General features: G+C 54.9%; 1 protein-coding gene across 1 annotated transcript in view; it reads right to left on the reverse strand.

The window, feature by feature from the left end:
• Positions 1–1,657: 1,657 nt before the first annotated feature.
• shank1 (SH3 and multiple ankyrin repeat domains 1) overlaps positions 1,658–12,697 on the reverse strand; it is a 51,731-nt gene continuing 40,691 nt past the window's right edge. Inside the window, exons 19-29 of the mRNA XM_062530907.1 lie at positions 12,583–12,639; positions 12,237–12,352; positions 11,569–11,689; positions 10,632–10,691; positions 9,197–10,365; positions 8,981–9,157; positions 8,313–8,866; positions 7,946–8,168; positions 6,390–7,783; positions 3,900–4,814; positions 1,658–3,576 (exon numbers count right to left, since the gene is read on the reverse strand). Of these exons, the coding sequence (XP_062386891.1) occupies positions 3,905–4,814; positions 6,390–7,783; positions 7,946–8,168; positions 8,313–8,866; positions 8,981–9,157; positions 9,197–10,365; positions 10,632–10,691; positions 11,569–11,689; positions 12,237–12,352; positions 12,583–12,639 (4,781 nt within the window). The 3' untranslated portion in view covers positions 1,658–3,576; positions 3,900–3,904. The remainder of the gene's footprint in view (positions 3,577–3,899; positions 4,815–6,389; positions 7,784–7,945; positions 8,169–8,312; positions 8,867–8,980; positions 9,158–9,196; positions 10,366–10,631; positions 10,692–11,568; positions 11,690–12,236; positions 12,353–12,582; positions 12,640–12,697) is intronic.

Genomic DNA, 12,697 nt, shown 5'->3' on the forward strand with positions numbered 1-12,697 from the left:
TCTCCCTCACAGGAGGTGGCAGTGAGCGGTTGTGTCGAAAAAGACAAGGTGGGGGGGTGGGGGGAGAGGAAGGGACGGAGGGAGGGAGGGAGGGGGGGCGAGGCAACTGCGGAGCAACGCAAGCCATGGCAGAGAGGGAGACTGGGGGAGGGAGGGAGGGGGGAAGCAGCGGAGAAAGAGCGGGGGTCAGATTGTGTAGAAAGCATTCTGAATAAATAACAAATCAACTTTTATCTTTTTTTTTTCTCTCCATGTTTAAACAGTAGCTGGAAGACAGAGATTGTTTAGAACTTTTGAATTCTTTTTTTAAGTAGTAGGATTAGGATGATCATGTGTTTCACTGTCCTTGCTGTCATCACATTGACAAATGAGCCAAATTTGTAAAGAAAAAAGAAAAAACAAATAGTGAGGACATGGATCCTCATTTATATCAACACGGTGGACGAAAAAAAAAAAATCTTTAGTGGTTTTGGTGTGCTAAAGAACTCCACTGATGAGTGAGAAGGCTAGAAGAACGCAATTCATGCCAAGCACATTGTCAAAAGGAAAATAACAGAAGGATGGCTCCCAAATATATCTGGAAAAGTGATGGAGAGAAGAAATGGGTCATGACGAGGAGGAGGATGGTCATCAACAGAGCAGGGATGGGCTAAGCTGGTCGTGGTGTGGGGATGGAGGAGCCCTTTGTATTGATTTCAGCAAGTGTGAGTGAGGTGGTGAGGAGGGGAGGAGGGAAAGAGAGAGATAGGGGGGGCAGAGCACCAACAGGATGACACACGGAAAGTTCCAGAGATTGCTGAACAAACTTAAAAAAAAAAACACACAAAAAAAATACACAAAATGTGCAGCCCTTCTCACCATCTTTTTTTTTGTTTTAGTCCACTTCCCTGCAAGTGATAGTCGCTGCATTAAAAACAAATCAATGGTGACTTGAAATATGAAGAGCTCTACGTTTTGATTGATATAAGCACAAGGTGGCTGAGGAGTCCGGAGTGAGCGCCTCCTTGGTTTATGATACCGGGAACCAGATCAGTGTTACAAGGAAATGTAGCTTTCAGTACATTTGCCAACTAACACGAATGAATATCAAGATACTGGGATATCTTATGGATATTGAGGTGCTGAAATGGAGCAGTAAGCAATATTCAGCACACAGCTTTCATCCCAAAAACTCACACCACTTGAAATCTCTGCCATGACATGTCCATAGCCTTACCATGGACAACACAGTGGAATTCGGAAAAGCAAAAAAGGGGGAAAAGACGAACGTTTTACGGTGATAACAACGAGGCCAGTGATATTAATGGCAGCAATAATAACAATAATTCTCTATATCAATAGCAGTATTCCATACCCTTTTTTTTTCTCAAAGTTTAAAAATTGTTAGAATAACAATTGTCGTATTAAAACAGATGTGAGTGCGCATCCCTTTTTGCAGCCTTCCTCTTCCTCCTCTGCTTCTGTAGAAAAAGTGCCATGTGGATTGTCCCGGGGGAAGGGGAGGAACTGGACGGGAAAGAGAGAGATTTAGGCAGTTTTGACTCTTTCCTCCTCCTCCCCTCCCCCTCTCCATCTCTCTTGTTCTTCCAAATGGGACTGTGACCACCACCCCCCCTCCCCCACACCCACCCGTACCCCACCCTCCCCTATGGTAGCATTGGAGTTGTTGGTCTAGCAGTCAGTTCGGTTCCTCAAGTCTCTTGTAAAAAGTTTGACAATTCTTATAGTATATTTTTTTTGTACAATGTTACATCTCTGGTATCATCTTACAGAATAGATTTTTTTTCCAACGTCCATATCAGTGATGATTCATACAGACATTTAAGGTGTCCCATTATTTCTAATATACGAAAGATTGAGTGTGTGAGTGTATGTGTGTGTACCATATGTGGAAGGTTTTGTTTGAATTGTTCTGTACATTTGGTGTCAGTGTTTACTGTAAGATTGTGTTTGTGTGAGTGTGTGCATGTATGTGTGTATGATCTACTGTTGGTCTGGGCACTTATTTTTGCTACAGATTTGAAATACAGTGACCAGTCTGTATATATATATATATTTTTTTATATATATGTATATATGTCATTGTAAGATGATTAAGAAGCTGTAGCGAAATACAACAGAACCCAGAGGTCTCTCTCTGTGGACACCCCCAGTGGTGAGGTAAGAACAAATAATCAATCATGCTGACTCCTACCAAACACGTCTCCACCAATCACATTCACACTATTACAAACGGGTGAGGTGGGGGTGGGGGGCGTAGGACAAGGGAGGGATTGGGCTTTTTTTCAAACTGCTGGGGTCACCTGGTAACCTGGCTGCTGGCGGAGTTCCTCCTCGGATGCGATGCAAAACTCTGGCCACGCCCACAGCGCTCCCAGGTCACTCCACAGTGCGAAGTGAGCCAACCTACTTAACAAGTGCATGCGTAAGTGCCACCGATTAAAAATCTGTTACTCTAAAGTCTTCATCCGCTCCAACGTACGTATACATTTCACCAATCATACCTCTGGCTTGGGTAGACCTGTCGCTGTCACGGGACAGATTATCTCCTGTGGGTGACAAGGCTCTACCAATCAGTCAGCAAACACTGTACAAATCGCCAATTGCAACCGCTCCTCCTGAAGACTCAGCCAATAGTGTTTGCTTGCACTGAGCTTCGTTGATTTGAATTAATCTGAGAGTTTTCATCCGCAGTAGTGATGGCTCTTTTGAGAAATGAACCCAGAGGCTGAATAAAGCACCGGAACTCAAGGTCACTGACAGTAGTGTGGAGAGACGAGCAGGCAGGCTTAGCCTGGTTGTCGTCTCTGTTTCTACACACACTCTCGCTGAATTGCTCGTTCTAGTTCACAACAAAAGGTAAAAAAAAAAAAAGCGTACAGATAATTGATTGTTTCGGTTATTTTTGGCTCTTTTTCACCAAGTTGCCTACTATTTTGGTCATGGTTGGTCATGAGTTACCTTTTTTTTTCATTCAGGATATTTTTCTTAGTGAGTGTGCTTGTATAGTTATGTGTGTGTGTGTGTGTGTGTGTGAGTGTGTGTGTGTGTGTGTGTGTGTGTGTGTGTGTGCGCGTGCGTGTCGGTGTGTGTGTTGTGTGTGTGGGGGGGTATATGTGTTGCTGTGAGGCACATGCTTGTCAGTGTGTGTGTGTGTGCACACATTTAGGTGTATTTGAGTGTATACCCTGGGCATATTCACATATATTTATCTTCAGCCCTTTAGCCATCCAATCCTCAGTTGTGATGCAAGTCTGTTGATGGTGAAGTCCTTACACTCCAGGCCGTACCGTTTGAAAATTCACCTTTGATAGCAGCAGTGGTTGAGTCTCTTCTTGCCTCTGCTTTCTTTTTCTTTCTTTCTCGATGTCTCACTCACTCTCTCTTTCTCTCACTCTCTCTCCCTCACACACACACACACTCTCTCTCTCTCTCTCTCTCTCTCTCACACACACACACTCTTTCATTGTCCTTTTTTGTACTCCGCCTCAGCTTCTCATTCCCTCATCCCTCCGTCTCTCTGTCTGTCCATCACGAGGAGAGAGAACAGAGATGGGGAAGGGACTGCTGGAGAGCCTTCAAAAGAGTGAAAAAAAGCAAAAGCAGGGTTTGTGTTTGATAAGCTGTACCTCTATATCTCAATCTCTTTGCATGCTCTCACTTTCTGCCTCTCTGTTACCCTAAGGTTTTTTTCAACACTATGGTGCAAAGATCAATCATGCATGTCGCCAAGAGTTGAGTAGTCTGGGACAGGGAGGTATGCCTTGGCAGACACAACTGCATCATCTTTCTCTTTCTCTCTCTCTCTCTCTCTCTCTCTCTCTCTCTCTCTACCCCCCTCTCTCTTTCTCTCTTTTTCTCTCTCTCTCTCTATCTGTCTTATCTCTCACCTCTCTCACCTCTCTCACCTGTCCATCACGCGGCGTAGTGCCCTCTCGATGTTCATACGATGGCCCACGCGGGTCACGCCCAGGTCCAGGTAGTCCTCCTTGGTGAGGGAGGGCAGGTGCGTGCCGTCGATCTCGTTGTCCAGGAAGCGCTCGCGGTGCTCGGCCAGGTTCAGGTAGCCCAGCCAGTCGGCCACGTCGTACTTGGTCCAGTAGGGCAGCGGCTTGGAGGCGAAGGGCTTGGAGGGCGACGGGGGCGGCAGGTGCGGGTAGCTGAGGCAGGTGGGGGGCGGTATGGGGTGCAGCGGCGGCGACGACGTCCCCGAGAGGAAGTGCGTGGGCGAGAGCGAGCGCGACACCACCAGCGAGGCGTTCTGCGGCGGCGCCCCCGACGGGGCGAAGAGGGGCGGCGACGGCGAGAAGTAGGGGTCGCCCAGCGGGTTGGCGGGCGACGGCGGCGTGATGGAGCCGCGCAGGTCGTACAGGCTGCTGTAGAGCGGCGTGGTGGGCAGGATGGGCAGCGAGGAGGGCCGCGGCGGGCCCAGACGCGGACGCTCCGACGGCGAGATGAGCGGGCTGGGCGCGCGGCGCCGCTGCTGGAGGTCGCCCTTGCGCTCCCGGCTCGGGATGAACTGGAACTCCAGCGCTTTGGTGCGGTACACGGGCCGGTGCTTGGGGGACGTCGGGTACGGGGAGTAGGCGCTGGGCGAGACGGGCGAGTGGGAGCGGGAGGGGGGCGCCTGCGAGGGCCCGGAGCCGCCGGACGGGGGCTGGGGCGAGGGCGAGCGCGCCCAGCTGGAGTAGTGGCCCGACTGGGAGCCGGCGGTCGGGGACGGGGCCAGGGACGGCTGGGAGTGCGACATGGGGGAGGGAGACGGGGATCGGACGGAGGGAGGGCTCAGGGCAGCCGTGGAGTCCTCAGAGAACCTGAGGGAGGGAGGGAGGAAGGAAGGAGGGAAGAGAAGTGGAGTATGAGACATGAGGCAGCACTGGAGACAGGTAGGACATGAGACTGTTTAAGTAAAGGAGTGCGCGGTCGCTGGGCACGTTACCTGTGTCTGGGTGATTTGACACACAGACAGATGTTGGGGATGAGTAAGCGCAAACACACAGTTGGCGGGGGAGGGAGGACACAAAAAGAGAGGCAGAGTTTAAGCACAGACACAACAAACACACTCGACTGCAGTATGCACATACCTGACCGACAAATAAAGCACACATTTCCAGCCACTGACACAATAGTAAACAGACACTACACCATTTAACAGTGGTTTCTGATAACACAGTAGCAGGGCTATGGGAAACCTTATAACAGGAGAATAAGACAAACATTACACAACGCATTACGCAAACAGAGTGTGAAACAATAACACATTAGCAATTCCATTAGCTGAAAAGAGTGGGCTAATATTTATCTATTTACAGGGCACACAAAAGCGCCTCCACTGACTGTCATTTAGCATACAGTAGGCTGCCCTGAAGTATACAATGCTGACATTTTTGAGAATAAACAGCTGGGGCCATTAGTCCCTTTCCATCTTAAAGTCTGGAGCAGGGGTCGGCAACCCACAACGCTCTCTATGGAGGCACCCTGGCTTTGTCTAAAAATGGAAATGAATGAAATATATTTCACAGTTTGATATCATATTCGGTTTGATATCCTTACGTTATACAAAAAAATAAAAATGTTTCAACTATTTGCCAACTAAATGGTCACATCCGTTTTAAGTCACATCCTGGCAGAGCCAGGCTGCCCTATCATATCCAAGACAGGTTGAGTCGTTTTTGGGAATTGGGAGTGTTGTTTTTTAATATTTATCTACTGTATATGTATATAATTATATACAATTGTGTATATCACATACATATGTGGCCTATATGCTAATATGTTAATGTGTCCTGGTGTGTGCATGCATTAATCTGCTTCTTTCTTTCTGCGTCCTTCAAACCTCATTTCAGTATCTACTAGTTGCCTTAGAACTTTGCTTTAAGGGGTATAGGATCTCAGTAATGTTAAGCATCTAGAAACCATTTCAATTTTTCTTGAACATAAATAAAGTTGAACTGAATTGAATCGATCAAGGTTCAAGACTGAGTTCTCGAGATGGCAGGGATTTCCTTTCAAGAACTAGCCTAGATGTGAATAAAACACACTTGTCCTTCAGTCCTGCACTACTGTGATTGCTCTTTGAAACCATCAATTCACATGGATTGCAAATGCTTCAAAATAGCCTTCAGAAGAACCAGTATGACCATGGTTCTCTCCCTCACACACACACACACACACACTTACACACACTTACACACACACACAAAGCACAGAGAACATAAATAAGCACATAAACAAGCTGCGCTGAGAGTAACACAATAAATGCTTTACTGCCTCAGTCATGTTTTATTCCACAGCCCGCTGTGTCAGTCGTTCTCACAGGCACACCATGACCGAACACACACACGCACACACACGCACACACACACACACACACACACACACACAATTACCTGTGTCTGGCGAGTGACCGCTGGCTGCCCCAGCTCTCCATGCCTTTGTTCCTCTCGTGCAGCTTGCTGCTCAGCTCGTTGAGGATGCTGGCCTTCATGCCGGTCATGGGCGGGTGCAGCTTGCGCCCCTCGATGTAGCTCTGCGCCCCGCCCTCGTCCCTGCCGGAGGCGCCCGCCGAGGTCTGCGCGCCCCCGTCGCCCCACATGGACTTCATCTCGGGCGTGCGGGGCCTCTCGTAGTACAGCATGGAGGAGCGGCTGAGGTTCTGCGACTCGCGCAGCCGGTAGCTGTCCTCCTCGGCCTGCCGCTCGGCCGCCGCCGCCGCCGCTTCCGCCTCGGCCTCTTCGTCGTCCTCGTCGTCCTCCTGGCGCTGCTCACGGCGGCGGTAGGCGGCGGGCGCCGTGCTGGTCTGCCGGCGGGCCACGCCCTCGCGGTAGCGCTGCACTTTGGGGTAGGTGGAGACGGCCGAGGTGGCGGCGGAGGTGGAGGCGGCGGCGCTGGCGGCCGTCTTGGTGTTGTGCATCTCGAAGGACTGGCCGTCCAGGTAGCTCATGTAGGACTCGAGCAGGTCGGTGCTGGCGCGGTCGCTCTCGCTGGGCAGCACGCCGCCGCCGCGTTCCAGCCGCTCGGCGCGGCTCATGGCCAGGATGCTGTCCAGGTGGTGGTCGCTGCTGCTGCGGCTGTCCAGCTCCTCGATGCCCGAGTCCACCACCGTCTCCTGCGACTCGCCCGCGACGCTCTTGGACGAGGTGGCGGCGGAAGAGGAGGATGCGGCGGCGGGCGCCCGGTGGTCGGACGCCCGTCGGATCCCGCCGGCGCCCGTGGCCACCGTGGAGACCGTGGCCTGACGCTCGCTCGGCTGCGTCACGGAGGCGGCGCTGGACGCGGCGGCGGTGCCGGCGCCCAGCGAGACGCCCCTGTGGGCAGCGGAGGCGGCGGAGGTGGGCACGGGCGACGGGCTCCGGTAGGCGGGCGGAGGGGGCACCGCGCTGATGGACTGGGGTGGGGGCGTGGGGGATGTGGCCCGCCCGGTCACCGAGTGGGTGCTGTTGTACAGGTGGTGCTGCTGCTGCGCCTGCGTCTGGGAGAGGGCGTAGGACCGGTGGTGGTGGTGGTAGGCGGAGGTGGACGTCGGGGGAGGCGGAGGCGAGACGCTGGGCGGGGGAGGGGGGCCGGACGGCTGGAGGGCCGAGGCGTGGGAGTGACCGTGCGAGTGGCCGTGCGACGGGGAGGCCGGGTGCTGCGTGTGGGGGGACGAGGGCGACGGCGCCGACTGAGTCAGGTTGGCCACCTCGCTGTCGTAGGACGTCAGGCTGGACGTGGTGGAGTCGCCGGCCTGGGGCGAGGGCAGGGGCGTGTGCGGCGAGTAGCCGGTCAGGATGTAGGACTCCTTCTGGGGAGGTGGGGGCGGCGGGGGTGGAGGAGGCGGAGGTGGAGGAGGGGGCTGAGGGACGCTGTACTGCTGCTGCTGCTGCTGCTGCTGCTGTTGTTGTTGTTGGAGGAGCAGCTGCTGCTGCTGTTGGTAGTGCAACTGCTGCTGCTGTTGTCGTGACACCATGCTGTTGGCCACCAGGCTGGCGTAGGCGCTCATGCCGCTCGACGCGATGCCCCGGTCGAAGCTGTTGGCGAACTCCAGCGGCGGGGGCAGCGGGTCGGCGAACACAAACTCGTCGTCGGCGTCCACGGACGGCGCCGGGGGCGGGAGGACCATGATGCCAGGGCCGCCAGCGGCAGCCGCGGTGCCCCGTTCGCCCACTCCTCCTCCTCCCTGGGTCTGGCTGGTCACAGCTGGCGGGGAGGGTGGCGTGAGCGACAGGATGTAGGAGCCCGCTTCGCTCTCCATCCGCAGGAAGGACGGCCGCCGCGGTTGCTGGGAGGCCTGCTGCTGCTGCTGTTGTTGTAACTGCTGCTGTTGTTGTAACTGCTGCTGTTGTTGCTGCGGCGGCGTCTGCGATCGCTGTGCCCGCTCGGCGTCCCTCTCCCGGGACCTCTCGCGCTGGCGCTCCCGCTCGCGCTCCCTGTAGCCGGGCTGGTAGTGCTGCTGCTGGGCCTGGTAGTGGTGCGTGTGGACCGTCTTGTCCTCCGAGAAGCGCACGCGCAAACCCTCGCGGGGAGCGGCGGCGGTGGCGCTCCCTCCGCCCGCGGGGCCGGCGGCGTCCCGCTCGCGGTCCGAGCCGGAGCCGTCCTCGCCCCAGCGCAGGATCCTGGGCGAGGGCGGCCGCGTGGAGGTGGTGGTGGCGGCCAGCGAGGACGAGGTGACCAGGTAGGACGAGGTGCCCGAGGAGTGCTGGGGCGCGGAGGAGGACGAGGCGACCGGAGGCCCGGCGGCGGACGACGAGTAGACGCCCACGTTGGACAGCTGGCGGGTGAACATGTGCTCGGCCGGCGCACGCTCGCGCCGCATGCGGCTGTCGTCCTTCAGGGCGCGCTCGCGGGCGGCCAGGGCCAGGCCCAGCGGCGACGACGGGTCCAGCACCTTCCCCGTCAGCGGGTGGATGAAGGTGGTGGTGTGCTGCTGCTGCAGCTGCTGCTGCTGCTGCTGTTGTTGTTGTTGCTGCTGCAGCTGCTGCTGTTGCGTCCGGATGCCGGCGCCGTAGAAGTCGACCGGGACGGACTTGGGCTGGTAGTCGCCCATCTGGCCCGTGGCGGTGGTGGAGTACTCGGGCAGGCCGAACGCCGGCGGCATGCTGCGGGCCTGGTGGATGAAGGTGTCGCCCGAGAACATGCCCTCGTCGATGGACTTGGACGGGCGCAGGCGCGGGGTGGGCTGGGCGCCCAGCTGATGCTGCTGCTGCGAGGCGCCCACTCTTCCTCCTGCGCCCACTCCTCCTCCTCCTCCCGCGACTCCTCCTCCTCCGACGATGGCGCCTCCGATGTCTTCCTCGGCCGAGAGGAAGAAGGAGGCGCTCTTGCGGCGCGCCTCGTGGAAGCGCTCGCGGTCACGCCGGGCCGCCCCCACGATGGCGGCGCCGAACTGGCTGGTGAAGTCCATGCTGTCCTGCGCCCGGATGGAGGGCAGCGACGGGGGCAGCGCCGGGGGCATGGAGGGGGGCGGCGGCGCCGGCATGGACGGCGGGGCGGGCGGCGTGACGGCAGGCGGAGGCGGGGGGGCCGCTCCGGACGGGGGCTGGGAGCCGTCGTCACCGCCGGAGGTGCCCTGGGGCGGCTCGGCCTCCACGCTGCTGCCCTGGCTGCTGCGCCCGCTGCTGCTGGTGGAGGGCGCCTTGACGATGATGGTGGGGATGGGGATGGAGCTCTTCTCCACCGAGCCCTTGGCCCCCAGCGCCGCCAGCTGGGCCGAGCGCATGTCCTCCACCTTGGACTGCTTGACCAGGGGGCCCTTCCCCCCCCGCCGGGCGCCCCCCTTCGGTACGCCACCGCCGCCGCCGCCTCCACCGCCCGGCCCTGGTCCGACCCCTGCGCCACCGGTCATCCCCCCTCCCCGCTGGTCCCCGGGACCCCTCGGCTGGCCCTGGGACGCCTGCATCTGCTGCTGGGGCATCACGGTGGCGATGCTGGTCGGGGGCACGGCGTTGCTGTAGCCCCTCCTCAAGCCCGCCGCTTTCCCGCCGCCCATGCCCATACCGGCGCCTCCCCCGGCCCCCGGCACCCCGCCCACCTCGCCCGGGTAGCCAATCACCTTGCGGGAGGCGGTCCGGGTGGGTGCCTGGTGGGCGTAGGAGGCGGCGGTGTGGTCGGGCGGCGGGCCTCCTCCGCCCCGGTCCCGGCCCGCGTAGCCGGACTGCTGGTAGAGCTGGTAGTGTGTGGAGGTGGCGGTGGACTGGGACACGGACACGGTGGACGGCTGCTGGGCCGTCTTGCCCCTCCAGCCCAGGGGAGGCGCCGACGAGAAGGGGGGGTCGGGCGGAGCCGTGGTCGGGGGTGGGGGGATTTCGTCTGAGCCAGGGACGGATAAGCTGCGCGCAAACTTCATGCCCGGAGGATGGAGGTACGACTTCTCCTCCTCGGGGACTCCTAAGGGGGAATGGGAGAAGAGGAGAGATGAAAGAGGTGAAGAAAAGGAGGAAAGGAGAGAGAAAGAGAAGGCAGGGGCAGAAAGAGAGAAAAAAAACGAAAGAAAGGAAGACAGAGAAAGAAAGGAAGAAAGAAAGAGAGGAAGAAACGAAGAGAACGAGAAAGAGTAAAACAGAGGGAGGGAGGAAGGGATGGAGGAGTCATAGGAGCAGTAGATTGAGTGAGATGGCAGAGGAAGGAGGTGTAGTGGAGAGGATGGCTTCCACCTTGAGGAAAAGAGTGGTAAAATGATGGAGAGAACAAGGCCACGTGATGGACAGGGCAGCCTGTGAACAGATGACATGGAAGAAGGAGAGAGAGAGAGAGAGTTTATATGAACGGGACATGGAAATATGTGGAGAGGAGGGCATCTGGTCGATGGCGTGCAGAAAATGAGAGGAGGATTCTGACTGTGAGTCTGAGATGATTGACATAAGAACACCATGCCATCAGGGTACAAGTGAGAGTGTCCATCGAGAGGTTGGTCTGTCTGCCTGGTCATGTTCAAAGATGTATTTTCATCTTAAGTGTTTATGTTTCATGAGAATGATGTCTCACAAGTACCGTACTTTTTGATCTTACCTAGAATTTCCATCAAATGGTATGGTATGTCACAGTACTTGTGTAAAGCCTTTGTTATCATTTGCTTGCCCAACATCAATGTTTTTCGAGATTTCATTTCCTCTTCTGACATGGCTAACTTTATTTACACCAAATTACTACTACTTACAAAGTTCTAGAATGGAGACTTAAACATGGACACATGTTGCTTATTCCAGGGTAGCTGGCTGCATTACTTCCCTTGTCTAAATAGATTATTCGAAGAATAATCAGAACAGTTTTAAGATTACGGCTTATTCTACTCCTGTACACACCGAATGGCACTGTCAATTGTCAGTCACGAGACACACACAGAAACTCAAACACACATTGAGCATAGATTTTGACTCCACTGAAGCTAAAGACTCACTGTAGAGCAAGACAGATAAATGCCACAACCTTCTATCCCTTGTTTGTAGCGCTACATGTGCTAATAGCCCCCAGACGGCACTGCTACACAGAGAAAGAGGACTAGGGCACGCAGAGGTTGCGCAGACAAGAGGCTTGAGGTGGGGCGGACGAACAGACAGGCAGACAGACAGCTGGGAGGTCGGACAGTCTCACCGATGGACTTCTGTCGCAGCATACCGTGAGGAGGGGCGTGGCCAGAGGCAAACTGGCCCCGGTCATAACCGAGCCCTGCCCCAGACGACATCATCCCCATCCCCGACTGGTCATAATTGGGCTGCATGAGGAGAGCGAGAGGAAGAGGGAAGCACAGTCATACCACACACAGACAGACAGATAGACAGACAGTCATACCACAGACATACAGACAGACAGACAGACAGACAGAGCCTGCATTATATTGCCAGCAATGGGCTTGAATATCAACAATTGCCACACACCACCATCACAGCGGATAACATCAGACTACTTAAATATCATTTTACCAATATGTGAATTACTGCTCCCTTGTGGTGAAGATTTGCCCACACAGACGATTAAAATGATATGGAGAGTTTATGAATGCACTTTCAAATAGGGGCAACTGAGACATTAGAGCCTTAATTGAGTTCAGTTTGAGTTTGTGTTTACACAGCTCATGTGATTTCAGTGTTCTGGAATCATCTTACACACATACATTATGCAGTTTAAATGAAACTTTGCCTCACATACACTGGCATACAACCACACACACACACACACACACACACACACACACATACAGAGCACTACATGTAGGCCGCATTATGTAAATATATGCAAAAATATACAATACACATGCACACCTCATTGCCGTAAAAGCTGCGGCCTCGTTCTCTCTTTGACCCCTGCGCCCGAACCCCCGGCCCCTCATTGGTGCTGATTGTCTGTTGAGCTGCTGCCAAAATCTCGTCCAGTTTATCTGTGGAACAGACCAGACAAAATGACTCTCCGGATATCGTAAGAACTCACACACACAAAAAATGTTTCCAATGAGCTGTTTTGCTAAATGCAGGATTACTCTTAAACCCATGGGCCAAGTTGGTCTATTGAAGAACTACTTTTTTTATCAATCTAATATAGGGACTTTGGCTGTTTGGGAAACTAGTCCAAAACCACACAGCCACAGGAATGTCACAGACAGACTCTTACTCAAAGCCATCTGATAGACTGTCCTCTTCTTCTCTGTAACTTGGGAGGATTCGAACTCTGCGAAAAATAACAGTAAAAAGTTCATGTTAATATGTTATCTGCAGAAATAATGCCG

This window comes from Sardina pilchardus, chromosome 3 (assembly GCF_963854185.1).
Source record: "Sardina pilchardus chromosome 3, fSarPil1.1, whole genome shotgun sequence".
NCBI classification, from domain to species: domain Eukaryota; kingdom Metazoa; phylum Chordata; class Actinopteri; order Clupeiformes; family Clupeidae; genus Sardina; species Sardina pilchardus.